The sequence below is a fragment of the Papaver somniferum genome, chromosome 9, assembly GCF_003573695.1.
Source record: "Papaver somniferum cultivar HN1 chromosome 9, ASM357369v1, whole genome shotgun sequence".
In the NCBI taxonomy this organism is placed as follows: domain Eukaryota; kingdom Viridiplantae; phylum Streptophyta; class Magnoliopsida; order Ranunculales; family Papaveraceae; genus Papaver; species Papaver somniferum.
This window is the reverse complement of record NC_039366.1, coordinates 100,544,323-100,556,367: the sequence shown is the minus strand read 5'-3', so window position 1 is coordinate 100,556,367 and position 12,045 is coordinate 100,544,323. Positions and strand designations below refer to the sequence as shown.

Below are 12,045 nucleotides of genomic sequence, written 5' to 3'. Positions count from 1 at the left end.
GCTGAAAGATATCGCGTGTCTGGTACATTCACAAGCATATCATCTTGCATGGGCCAATTGCGCTAAATATTGCGCCTACTAGAGAACTAGTGCAGCAGATTCACAAGGATATCATGAAGTTTGCTAAAGTGCTGGGTATCCGGTCTGTTCCCGTTAATGGAGGATCACAAACCAACAAACAGATCAATGCCTTAAAGAATGGAGCCGAGATTGTTATTTGTACTCCGGGTAGGATGATCAACTTTCTATGTAAAAATAATGGGAGAATGATAAACCTTCATAAGGTTACTTATCTTGTTTTGGATGAGGCTGATAGAATGTTTGACATGGGTTTTGAACCTCAAATAACTCACATTGTTCAAAGTACACGACCTAATCGCCAGACTGTGCTCTTCTCTGCCACATTTCCGCGTACAGTTGAGCAACTGACACTCCAGATACTGACTAAGCCTGTCGATATACAGGTAGGAGGAAGGAACGTAGTGAACAAGGATATAAGTCAGTTGGTTGAGGTGAGATCAGAGAGTGAATGGTTGCTAAGGTTATTGGAGCTCCTTGGAAAATGGTACGAGAAGGGTAAGATTTTGATTTTTGTTCAGTCGCAAGCTACATGTGATTCTTTGTTAAAGAATCTATTAAGCCATGGATATACTTGCCTCTCACTTCATGGAGCCAAGAACCAGATGGATCGTGAGTCGGAAATTTCAGATTTCAGGAATGATGTCAGTAAGATATTGATTGCCACAAGCATTGCTGCTAGGGGATTAGATGTGAAGGAGCTTGAACTGGTCATCAACTTCCATGTCCCAAACCACTATGAAGACTACATCCATCGTGTTGGTAGGACAGGTAGAGATGGAAGGAAAGAATCATGACTTCTTCGGGACGTGATCAGTCATCTCATTCTGATGCAGCAACAACAGTCTGAAATTCATTACCAACATCATCCCCAAGCACCTGGAATATTACATCCTGGTGTGGCATCATCCTTGATGGAGTATATGATGCCTCATCACTATGAAGTTGGACTTGCTGTGGGACCAGCTTATCCTTTCCCACTTGCAGGTAGGATGAGACGGTGGATGCGGGAACTGAGGAACACTAGATTGTGCGAATCAAAGTGTGTTCTCCACCAATAAAATCATGCAAAGGTACTACGGTACTCGTCGAATGAGCAAGTTAATTTGCCCATTCTTTAGAATAATCATGCAAAGGTACAATGGAACTCGTTCCAGGTATGAACCCCCATCTAGATATATGTCTGTGATTGCATGTTTATTTTGAGATTGTGTAACTCTCTTCTTGGAGTAAGTAACTTAAGGTTAAAAGTCCTAAATACAAGTCGTGTATGTAACTTTCGTTGAAAACCATTTACGTTTTATTCCTTTTAAACAATACTCTTTAGAACATTAACGTTCTAAATTTGTGTTGAGAGTCTCAACTACAGGGGAAGAGCATCATCTAATCATGCTTAATTCTTGTACTTGCTGTCGGTTTGCACTTGCTCAAACCAAGAGCTAAGTTTTAAATAATTCTTAAGAGAAGTATTTAAATGTGGGGGGATAAGATCTATGTTTTTTAGTTGGTCCACATCATCCAGGGGAGGTGTTGGAGTTAGCAACATTTTGTTGTCAACAGATTTTGAGAATGTGTCGATCTTACAAGAGAAACCTAGATGTTTCCCTAGGAAAACCCTGTTTTGGCTCTCTTTTGTATTTTTAAAGAAGAGAGGAAGTTGATATCTAAGATTTTACTTAGAGAATATCGTTGAAGTCGAACTTTAGATTAATTTTGGGACTTCATAAGCTCATGTAGAGTGAGTTCTGGACAATAGATATGTGTTTATGGACTATTTCAGGTAGTCATGGTCCAGAAAAATAAGTAATACGGAGATTACTAAGCATGTTTTCATAATTCAGCAAGATCATGTTAGTTTATGCATTAAGTATGTGTCGCTGTGTAATGATACATAAGTAGAGGTTGTGGTAGTATCCGTAAAAGGTTAATCAGATGCGGGACAAACTACAAGGTTTGGATAAAATGAAGTATACCTGATGCAACCTTATTTTACATATAAATGTATAAGCTTAGATACTAATCTTGTATACTGCCTTTATTATGAAATATCTTGTGATATCATAAACATGTTTTACATCTACTAATAACTCAGTGTTGTTTAAGATTTTGACAGGAAACTAATATGCGGTTGACGTGGTCTAAAGGATCAATAGGTAACCAAAAGAAATTTTGAGGAAATAGTTTCTGTCTAAAGTGTTTAGTATGTGTTGTAAAACATATTTGCATATCCGCGTTTATTCTGAGAAATCCCAGGGATGCTCTGACTGAAGGATCAGAGATTGGAATGCATGATTTATATATTTTTATTTCAATTATGTGATATAGATTGCACTAACCTTAATCTTGAGGAAGATGTAAAGAATGTACTACTGAATAGTACAAGTATTTTTTATATGCTTTACAACCACCTATAAAATATGTGATATTTACGATTTGACTGAAAAAAGCAAGTTGGCTTATATGATATAAAGGATCGAAGGGAACCAGATGAAATTCTGAAGAAAATGGTCTTTGTCAAACTCGATGCGTTTAATGTGTGTTGTAAATGTGCAGTATATCAAGTGTATACAAATACACTAGTATCTCAAAAGAGTGGGATAATCTGATCAGAGACTTGCGATATGACTTGTCATACTTGAGGTACATCTTAAATTGTGTATGTAATACATATTGTACTGACCTTAAGAGATGTTGTTGTTTCAGGCTATGAAAAATCTTAGCCTATATGTGTATCCTCTTAAGGAGTGTCTGTCTAAGGAAGTCCTTAAAACAGACAAGATGAACTTGTATATTGAAGAAATCAAAGTTCGTGTGCTTTAATTCAAGCATAAGAGGAAGACGAATGATACTAAGATGCTTCTTAGAAGATATTCCTCTGTGACCGAAGCCTGTGGCCATCATGTGAGTCTAAAGTAAATGAGCAATGACAAAGTCTAGACATACTCGGAGAAGGCTAATTCGGTAAGACAACTATACTCTTTAATGAAGTAATTTTAGTTGATTCGTGAAGTCAAAAAGAGGTCTCAGTAGACATGTAAATTCAAAAGAGAACCTCACAGACTTAGGGAAGTCAACAGAAAAATTAATGGTCCTTTGACGAAAGGATTTTCTAAAGAGATAGTTCGTAATTATACATCGAGGGGGAATGGGACTTAAGCTCATATAAAATAAACTTGCCATGAAGGATACTCAACCTTGCTGACTGGAGATCCCAAGATTAAGGTTTCGAATGAGACAACTAATTTATGGCGGGTAAAGGTAAACACTATCAGAGAATTATATTCTCTGTCCCTTCTCTATGGTGTAGATGTGATAGTGTGACTGCATGTGAAGGATGACTTTTAATAAGTCTTAATGAGTTCCATAGTTTCAATTTAAGATTGAAGTGGGGTGTAGCAGTGAACACTCTTGATGGAACTCACCTATCTGAATGAGGAAGTGGGTCGCTTCCTATGAGAATATGAGATAATTCTCTAGAGCATTCTGAGAAACAAGATACATCCAGGGCCAAAATGGACACAACGGCGGAGCTTGGCAGCAACCTTGGAGATATCATGTGTGGTTGTTATCGCGAGTTACACCAAATGTTAGACAGTTCAAGACCTTATGGACACTGGCTAATAAGTAGTTCAGGTAACCTCTCACTAAGCAAAGGTTCAAGACCTTATGGACACCTATGCCTATTCGTGATATTTCCTGTTTTCCTTGTTTTATCGTATTTTTATTCATGTGGGGGATTGTTGGAAAAATACGGTTTTATGTGAATAAAAAATTATTATAAAACGGTTTTTCAAAATAATTAAAAGACCTTCCAAAATTATCTCTTGTTTTTATGGGGTAAGTTTAGCTTATATATATTTGGATTTGCACTAGGGTTTTGATATATATAGAAAAACCTCTCTCATATCCCCCGGTGTTGAGTACTTCTTCTTCGTTTTTCTATGTTTGATACGAGGGTTTTAAGTGCTAACGATTCGTGAGTTTTCCGCTGCCAAGTTCTAGATAGAATAAGGTTTGACTGTGCTCTTGAAACTTTATTGAGATTGTTGTATCTTGGAGGCAGATGTCCAGTAGGGCTATAGCAACATTCTTTTTTGGAGTGTAGCAGAGCATTCTTATCTTAAGGACAGTATGTTGAACATGCGCCTCAATCCACCATTACCAGTTTCTTCTTTCTATGGTGTATAACAGGATATTCAAGACATCAACAGTTAACTAAAGGAGAAGACACAAAAAATCAGATAAGTGCCTCTTATATTATTTAGTTGTTTGATCAATTTTAATTGTTATTCCCAACAATCCTAGCAAGAAGGTCACCTGTCTTCATAGTTAGTTTTAAAATGCGGAGCATTTTGCCTGGATCGACCAATTCGCAAGCAATTAAGCAAATGCAATATGCAAATACAATTTACTTAGGACATAGGTGAAAGTAATTTGCTAACTAATTTGCTGACCAATAAATCTTTAAACTAGCAAGTAATTGCTGACAAACTGTAAAGCCAAGGTTTAATGCATTGATTGGAAATCCCTCAAATTTGCATATCATTTCTAGTTACTTTCACCTTTCTAAGATTCGAGTATCCAAGTATAGGCAGGCAGCGCCGCTGGCTCTCGGCAGCTACAATAAAACTTTCAGTAGTACCTGCTCCAAAGATCTTCAAGCAATAATAACTTGGTCAAATTGAGGGGGGAAAAAGAAGAAGCAAAGAAGACATTTATGAGGTGAATAATTGCCCATTGATCTTCATAATGCAGTGGTATTTGAACAACATTCGTGGTTGACATTTTCATGTCACAATGAAAAAATTGAGAGATCATGTGGATCTTCTAATCTAGATGTGCTAATTAATTTGATTAATTTATCTATTAGGATTTTAATCTGCATTTTCCTTGGGACTAATAAAACAAATTACACTCACAAATCACAAAATAATCTACTGGTTTAATAGTGTGTCCGACAGTGAGAGTGAGTGAGAGAAGAAGGGTCCAGTTAATTATGCATAGTACTTTCCGTGCATTCTTTGGATCCCAACAATTACTTTTCCACTAATGGAGCTGATCAATTATTAAGTCAACTACTTCAAATAATTCATCTTTTTGTGGTTCTAAAATTTCTAGTTATCACCCTTCCATGGTCTCACAGGGATGATGAAATTATTCAGAGAACAACATTTACCCCAGTGTTGATGCAAACATCTAACCGCACAATGCAACTTGAAAGAAGCAAAAGTACGAGCATATCTTTGAGTTTGTTGATACTATAAAACTGCACCATTTAAATAAAAAACCCACCAAAGTCGGATCAAATGGTGGTGCTGCCATTTTACTTGCAAATAGTTGGTTCATGACAACACTAGGAACAGCTGCCACCCGACACAAATCGTGGACCTAATCTCAATTGATAGGTCTTAATGTCTTATGCTCATGAATTATTGTCACGATATGATCTGCGCCATTAATACATACACCACACACATGTACATAGAAAGACAGACTCCAAACCAAATTCCAGATTATATTAACAAATTTACAAGTAAATACCAAACTTGAAAAACAAATGTATGACTCAATCGGGCGGAAGCTTCTTTTTTTCTTTTTTTGATTTTTTAATTTGTTTGTAAACATAATTTATACAATCCAAATCTGACCACAACTATCAAAATGCTTTTCAAATCAAATCCCTTGTCTGCATCTTAGAGAAGATGACGAGAACTGTGTTGACTCCCTCGGAATCTCCTTTCCGTTAACCTGGCAAAAAACAAGTTACCTGGAAGAAAATAAAACCCAGAATGAGTAAGAGTTGGTACTTCTTTACTTGTCAGTGTCAGTCTTTGGTAAAATCTCGAGTCTTTTCATATGAATGAAAACATAATAAAAATGCATGAGTTTTACATATGAAAAAAATTATGCACAAAGATTAGAATGATAATCACTATATCAAGTTCATTCCCAATTCATAAGAGATATGATGATCATCAGAAACAAAAAAAACGTATCTTAGAGACAGTGAGACAAAATTGAGGTTGATTTGGATGATCTGTGCAAAGATTTTTCTATTAGAATCAAATCTGCATGCCTACACTATGATTAACATAGTAGACAAGTCCCTCACAGGAACTATGATACCTACAGCACGGCACACATGTTCTGTTAGTCACCTGGATATCTCTAACAGAGAAATGGGACACCAAACCACATCATTCATTTTCCTACTATGTCGAAAAAAGCAAAGCATATTTGACTAACCACGAATATTGATCATGTAATGGGTTATATTACATGATCAATATTACAGTCCACAACCAAATGATAATGGGTTTCTCACACAATTCTGTAGAGTATAAGCTATTTCACAATTAGACATTGCAGGCATTACAAGAGGCTTAAATTAGGCATCTTACTCTTAGTTATTTCCTCTCACAGCTGGTTTGAATAAGGTGTCCAATTGGTTATGGTTGTTCAAACCATACACGATGAATAATCAAGTAACATGCCAAGCTGCCAACACAAAAAGAAGCAACAGAAAAAGAGGTAAATATTTCTCGAGGAAAAGCAATACCTTTGAAACTTAAACAAAGAACAACAAATATCGAAGAAATTTTTTGCTTCACCTTGGAAAACTTAAAGACTAAAGAAGGAAAGATAAAAGAAAGGGTAAAAGGAGAGTTTCTCATCAACCGTTAACTCAGTTGAAGTTGATCTGTATGATTTGCAAAGGAAATCATAAAACACACATAACCCATCTACTGTGGTACTCTAGAATAACTAGGGTTTATGAATCATATCATAGTTCCATTTAGCATATCAAATGCAATTCACTGGCAACTACCAAACTTATAACGCATAGAAAATCATACTACTGTAGGTACTCCAGACTAACTAGGGTTTATGCGTCATATCATAGGTCAATTCAGCATATCAAATGCAATTCACTGGCTACTAACAAACTTATAATCCATCCACCTGCTATTCAACTCTCATAATGACGACATGAAAACGTCTTACAAATACTAAAACAAACAAAATAATGTATTATGAAACCTTTCAAACCAAATTCAGAGATACAGCAGCATATATGTACTAGATAACAAAGCTAAGTACAGAAGACTCATGCTGATGATGGCATCTAAAAAGCCCAAACAATTAGAAGAAAGATAGTTTTACGTTTACTAATTAAAGGTGAATACTAAGATTACCGTTCAATGTAACAAATTATGAACCTGCAGCAACTCAAATGTGGCAAAACAATTCAAGCACAACGTCAACACATACCTGAAAAATGAAAGGTGAAGAGCGTCATTTTTGAAGTATGGAGGACAGCTTAAACTGGACTAGGACGTGCAGCACAAGAAACTGATGTATTCCTATCACTGATAGGGCTGGTGTTAGCATGACCTTCCCCAACTCCTTGGTTACTCACATCTGTATCTTCCATATCCAAGTTATTTAATACCGAGGAATCAGTTGATCTACTGTTTTCCCTGGTCTCAAGGCGCTCCATCATTCGTGATACGCTAGCAAGTCCAGCGTTTACCTCTCTTGTAACTTCTGAACCAAGATCTTTAATGCAACTGCTCCTAGAGAATAGCCTTTCCTTCCATCCTCTTGTACCCTTTGAGATCGACTCTTTGTATCTTCAATAAAGGAAAAGATTATAAAAACATAGGGTGAAAAGAAGAAACCCCAAATGAGGAACTGTCAAGAAGTTAAGATGTACCTCATTGAGACTGAATTGAGTCGAGATTTTAGAGACTCCGAAAACGATTGGAAATCAGATGGTCCAGCCCTATCTCGATTGATCGAGGAAGATCGACTGGCAGAACTACTGCACCAAAAAATGATGAGAGAAAGTAAATGCTCCAATCAACACATCTAGTCCAGAAACTGATATATTTCCCCAAAACCAGTATATGAATTAAGTTTTATCAATGATGCATACGTATTACTGAAAGAGGTTCGACGCCGGCTGGAGGCTAAATTGCTAGATCTCGCTTGGCCAGGAATCTGGTCAGATCGAACAGAAGGCAACATCGATCCAGATTGAGGAGGTTCTTCTCCATTCCGTACAAGAGGTGCTGACGGACTAACTCCAGTTACTAGTGGATTTCGCTCATGTTCTCTTCTTCTTTGGGAAGTAATGCCAGAAACAGGACCACTTGGACCAACGTCAGAGTTGGGGGAGAACATGTATGGTGAATGACCTTGATTTGAAGATGTCCGCTGGCTTTCCCTCCTAGCGAAATGATGTGCTCTTCCCATTGCGGCAGCAGCAGCTAAATGCTGAAGTATACGCTCTTCAAGTTCGGAATCATTTGCACCAACTGATAACTGCAGTGAGAGATACAAGCTGTGATTCATGTATGGGAAGATAGCAATATGCTCTCAATCAACTAATCCTGCATTTTACCAAGAGAAATTTAAAATGATGATTATAATTACAGACATGTGGTAAGTCAAAATTGCGCAAGGTGGGATGATGAAATATTGTGGCATTTCGGGATGGACGAAGTTGGAAGTTTCTCTCCTGCTCTGTTGCCGTAAAGAGTTCCTGGCTGCCAGGTTCACAGAATCAGTCACAGGTAAAAATGAGTTTAATACTAAGACAAGAGAACAAGAATGAGCCAATGAACCTGGTAGCATCCTTCAGGCTTATGGCTTGCCAACACATGGGGCACTGGGAACTTCGCTGAGCCCTACAAGAGGAAATTTTTGTCAATTCGTTTTTCCAGTACTCTAATCAATTAAATTCTTACAAAAGTACAAAATAAGTGGCTCTTCTTTAAAAAGGAAGCTAAAGAAGCTGTGTCATTCCCTCGGGCAGACCAAATCTCAACCACATCTTATAGTGTGGGAGCTTAAGAATGTACTGATTCCAGCAAACCTAAATTTCAGCATAATGCATTACCATATCCCAACTTTTATGCTGACAGTAGTGTGCGCAGAGCGTAATGGTTCTAAACTAACCCGGCACAAGCTGCATCCCTAAGCAACAAGTTTGTTACAATTGTTGGCATAATTTCAGCATTCATAAGACTAGTGGCAGTTAGGTAATCATAAGTTAACATCACAGCCACGTGAGTAGATAATTAGCAAGCAAAACAAAATCTACATTAAAAGTTTCCCAAGTTTCATCCAGCACGGACGACGTATTTTATAGAGGGGGGAAATCTCAACATTTCACACTAGAAAAACATCACTCTGAAAAGGCGCCAACATATCATTCTGGTCATAAAGAAGGGGGGAAATAATGAGAGAGAGAGAGAGAGAGAGAGAGATCAATGAAGTTGTTTCCATTCATCCGACAACAGATGCTCTAAGTCAGGTTTAGGTACCCACACTAAAGAAAAAAACACAAGGTGATTCTCGAAAAGAACATCCACATATCAGCAGTTTGTATAAAAACATGCTACAAACATAAACCTACATGAATTGAGCAAAAAGAGAACAGGTACTAAGAGGAGATGTGCGATGGAACAACATAAGTGAGAGAGTGAAAACAGCATGTTAGCAAAGAAACAAAGACAAGCCGAATTTGATTTCAACCTAAGGCCTAGTTCCTGAGTAAAACAAGGTGATGCCACAAGGGTGACATATATCATAGGGAACAAAACAAATAAAACAATTACCCAACCGAGCACAACAGAAAACAAGTCATTACTTACCATTCGAGGATGCACTGAAGATGGAACTCGTGCTTGCAAGTTGTCACCTGCGCAATAGAAATACAAAACCTATTACAAGAAAGAAAACTGCACAACCAAGTCTTTCAACATATGGGACTTGCATGGATAACAAAGTTGGACGTAAAAACACAAAATGAAGATTAAATTACTAACCGTTGAAGGATCGCTTTCAGTGAAGGCTTCTAGACATATACTGCAAGCATCATCACAGGCATCTTGTACTCCCCCTTCCACAAAAGCAGCGGGGGATATGAGATGTTTCTCGGTTTTCTTGGTTTCATCCATCCCTTAAAACCTACCCAAAACATACCCAGAGAAATTTCAAACACCTTCAAAATGCAAATTTGATAGCAACTACTATAAAAACAACAACCCACGCATGAAAAGTCAGATATTCAACCAAATTCGAATCATTACCTCAATTTCAACCAGATAAAATTTAACAAAAAAAAACTATAATCATGGAATAGCATAAAATTAATAACAGAACAAAATTTTCATTATTTAAGAACATGAAATGAATACATGAACAGAAATACGAACAGAGATTGAATAATAATGCAATTTAATACCATAAACAATCAAGTATATGGAAATTATAGAGAGAAAAAGGTAAAAACTTTGATACTTTTATAAGAAAAGGTAAGGATTACCTTAAGAAAATCTATCTAATATATGTAAAATGGTAATACGAAGTCGAAAAATCTGTCCCTGAATTTCAAGAATAAGCCTGAATTTCATGGACTGATTGTTCGAAATCCATCTGAAGGAAAGAACAAGAAAATGAAGACCTAAAGAAGAAAAGAATTAGAGAATTTAGAAGATAGAAGGAGCCACGTCCAACACAGATTTCTGTCTATTTTTGACTTGTAGCCTTTTATTATTATCGTAACGCTCCTCCAGAATCCAACTAAATTTGTAATACACCCTTGCGCTAATTTGGCATGTAAGGACAAATCCTATGGTAGTTTAAATGTCCAGAATTTTCAGATCCTATGGGTTATGCGGATTACCACTGCTACTCGAGACATTTTGTTACTATTGGAGACACTTTGTTTACAGCTACTACTAGCCGGGTTATTTTTACCTTGATTACATTGGTAATCTAAAATTCAAAAGCTCTAATTCATGTTTTTTGCATGCTCTGATAATCATTTGGTTGGATTTGATCCAGTTATTACCTAGTGATGTGTGACACATATTAGTTTTTGCTACAAAATCACTTTGGTCCTAAATGTTTGTTCCTCTCCGCTGCGAGAGAGAAGAAGATCTTATGAAACTATTTTTAGGTATGTTAGGATAGACTTGATAGGCAAGAATTGGTAGAGATACTACAATTTGTAGAATCTTAAAATATTTATGTGAAGTTTCTGATTTCCTAAATTGGTGTTATCAACATATCTAGAGGCTTGCCTCTTTTTCGAAAAAAAATTTATGGGTTATTTTGTGATGGTTTATTTGATCGATTTTACTATGATCATGGGATTAAGTTGTTTGTAGACGGTGGAAGCTGCAAATAAGTAAAGCATAAGGCTTGAAGACGTTGATGGAGCCAGATCTCAAAAGAATGACAAATGAAAAAATACATAACATTTTTTTCATTGCACCTAGAATATTGTACTACAATACCTAACATCATTCGGTAACAATAAAATACTTACCGCGAGACATGTTAGCTACTTAATTCATGGTATCATCCGATTCACACGAGGCATGCTAGCTAGTTGATTTATGGTTTCATCTGATTCGCATTGTTCTTCCATATTTGTTACATTCACAACTAAAAGAGTGAACACCGTGATTGTAACAAGAACAATTTCAATGTCATATAAGTTATAAGGTTTAGATTTAGAAGAAAATAATAGAAAAAGTTAACATCTCTCTTAGTTGAATTCATGAATATAGAATTTGTCTTTAAGCCGATTAATCTTCAGTAGATGGTAATGTATATAAATATATGACCTTTCTAGTGGGCGCCTTCTCAGATTATTAGACATTGATGATAAATGTGAGGGTTTCATTCTATTTATCCGACTGAAATGCATCATTGAATGGTAAAACACCTTGTAAATTTTAGGGACACATAAAATTTCGTACGCGTTCTGCACCCAAGTGTAACCAATAATTGTAAAGTGTTAGGGAACGTAAACCTAAACCTAGTAGGAAAACCACTATGAGGAGTGAGTTAAACATACCTACTAAATGTGCTTAAGATCCTGCTGGAAGGCATCCTCGGTGTATTTGAACTGCTCAAACTCGGCCCGTCTATCAGCTACATATAAAT

The 12,045-nt window shown here is 36.6% G+C and overlaps 2 protein-coding genes across 3 annotated transcripts; one reads left to right on the top strand and one right to left on the bottom strand.

Annotated features, from left to right (window-relative positions):
- Positions 1 to 113: 113 nt before the first annotated feature.
- Positions 114 to 875, top strand: LOC113312353 (DEAD-box ATP-dependent RNA helicase 42-like). Its single transcript, XM_026561111.1, has one exon. It carries the CDS (start codon positions 114 to 116, stop codon positions 873 to 875), a length of 762 nt encoding a protein of 253 aa, XP_026416896.1.
- Positions 876 to 5,556: 4,681 nt separating this feature from the next.
- On the bottom strand, positions 5,557 to 10,582 carry LOC113310669 (E3 ubiquitin-protein ligase RHF2A-like). 2 transcript variants are annotated; one of them, XR_003341311.1, is made up of 10 exons: positions 10,415 to 10,581; positions 9,915 to 10,056; positions 9,741 to 9,787; positions 8,709 to 8,771; positions 8,522 to 8,630; positions 8,018 to 8,406; positions 7,796 to 7,903; positions 7,351 to 7,712; positions 6,480 to 6,576; positions 5,557 to 5,845 (listed from the first exon to the last, which is right to left on the bottom strand). XR_003341311.1 is itself a non-coding variant. In XM_026559410.1 (8 exons), exons 2-8 carry the CDS (start codon positions 10,044 to 10,046, stop codon positions 7,400 to 7,402), a joined length of 1,161 nt encoding a protein of 386 aa, XP_026415195.1. In that variant the 5' UTR covers positions 10,047 to 10,056; positions 10,415 to 10,582; the 3' UTR covers positions 7,394 to 7,399. The 2 variants fall into 2 exon arrangements, 1 of the variants encoding a protein (XP_026415195.1); XM_026559410.1 differs by lacking the exons at positions 5,557 to 5,845; positions 6,480 to 6,576 and having other exon boundaries at positions 7,394 to 7,712; positions 10,415 to 10,582.
- Between the last annotated feature and the right edge of the window lie 1,463 nt (positions 10,583 to 12,045).